The 1639-nt window shown below is 39.0% G+C and overlaps 1 protein-coding gene across 1 annotated transcript; it reads left to right on the top strand.

Annotated features, from left to right (window-relative positions):
• Positions 1 to 526: 526 nt before the first annotated feature.
• LOC137719563 (uncharacterized) lies at positions 527 to 1397 on the top strand. Its single transcript, XM_068458600.1, has one exon. It carries the CDS (start codon positions 705 to 707, stop codon positions 1251 to 1253), a length of 549 nt encoding a protein of 182 aa, XP_068314701.1. The 5' UTR covers positions 527 to 704; the 3' UTR covers positions 1254 to 1397.
• Positions 1398 to 1639: the final 242 nt, after the last annotated feature.

Raw genomic sequence — 1639 nt, forward strand, 5'->3', positions numbered from 1 at the left:
ACGGTTGACATGCAATTACAATAAAATTTGCCAACATCTCAATATTACCCAAACGAAAATATACTTTTTTTTTTCTTCTTTTGTTGAGCCCTCCACAGAATACATTTTTCTAGCACTAAGAACTCCCTCTGTTGGTTGCCTTGTCGTCTTACATAGAAAAAGAAGTCCACGACTTATACTTTACCTACACAAAGAATATAAAAAATAAATCTGATTTGATATATCTTACTTTCCGCTAATTAATCTGCAACTATGAAATGATCCTCCACTCATTCCATTTATCACAATTGATTAATTAACCATATATATGATTATAAAGGGCTAAGATTGCTTAATCATGTTCAGTTATGACAAGATTCTTTTCTTTGTGTGATGGAATAGTGTTACCTAGCAAATAATATTGTGTAAATTAAGGGCCAATGTTGTCTTTAAGAAAAGGTGGGGGGTCATCCCACTATAAAACCCCCTCACATCAGTTACATAATACATTCCTTTTTGGATTGTAAAGAAGTTAAAGAATATCTTATGCCGGCTGTGTTTGCTTACCTTAGGTCTAGGCCATGGAAAACAAACAAAAACCCTCAACGATTAAACACCCCCCTTATATACTAAAATCCCCATAATCTCTTTTATCTCACCCCAATTGATCCCTCTTCCATATTTTCTGGTATATCCGATACACCGAATAATCTCTTGTATAAGAAATGGGAAATTGTGTGTTTAAAGGGTTTGAAGAGGCAGAAGAGATGGTGAAAGTGGTGACATCCAGTGGGGGAATCATGGAGCTCTTTGCTCCCATCACAGCTAACTCCATAACCAATGAGTTCCCAGGCCATGCCATCTTCCGCAGCCCTGACCTCTTCGCCCAACCTCTTCTCCACAACGAAGAGCTTCATCCCAGAGAGCCTTACTATCTCCTACCTCTCAACCCCTACAAAACCCCAAAGAATCATGATATTAATGCAAACCCTAACGGCGCCGTTTGTACACCGTATCGCATGACGTGTGACAGCCAAGGCAAGAGAGCGGCAGACCCTGAAGTTTTTCCGAGGTACAATAGTAGTGGGGTTTGGAAGGTGAAGCTGGTGATAAGTCCAGAGCAGCTTTCTGAGATTTTGTCGCAGGAGGCTCGCACTGAGGCTTTGATTGAAAGCGTGAGGACGGTGGCCAAGTGCGGCACCGGAGGGAACTCGTCGGTGGCAAGTTCCGATCAGTGGAGTGTGTCTAGTAGTTGGAAGGAGTTGTCATCGTGAAAGTTAAAGTCTGGAATGGTCATGTAGAGACGTAGATGTATGTGTAATATGTAACTTAAATTCGTTTCTGTGATGAGATAAATTACTCTTTTCTGTGTTCCAATATTTGGGTTGTATTTCTTTTTAGATTTATTATAAGGACCATGCCCCATATTTCCTTTGCATCGATATATTAAAATCTATCACCTAATTTTAAACCATTAACCTTCCTTCACCATTTTTGGACTAACGCAGGAGCTTTTTAGTATTCATTTTGCGTTTTAATTCCTATGAAGTGAAGGGCCACCCTATGTAGACTTATAACCTCTAAAATGTGGTGGTTAGAATGTAAGTATTGCATTTATTCTTTGTAATTAATCTTAATTAAATTATGGCAATAATACTGC

Source organism: Pyrus communis, chromosome 16, assembly GCF_963583255.1.
Source record: "Pyrus communis chromosome 16, drPyrComm1.1, whole genome shotgun sequence".
NCBI classification, from domain to species: Eukaryota; Viridiplantae; Streptophyta; class Magnoliopsida; order Rosales; family Rosaceae; genus Pyrus; species Pyrus communis.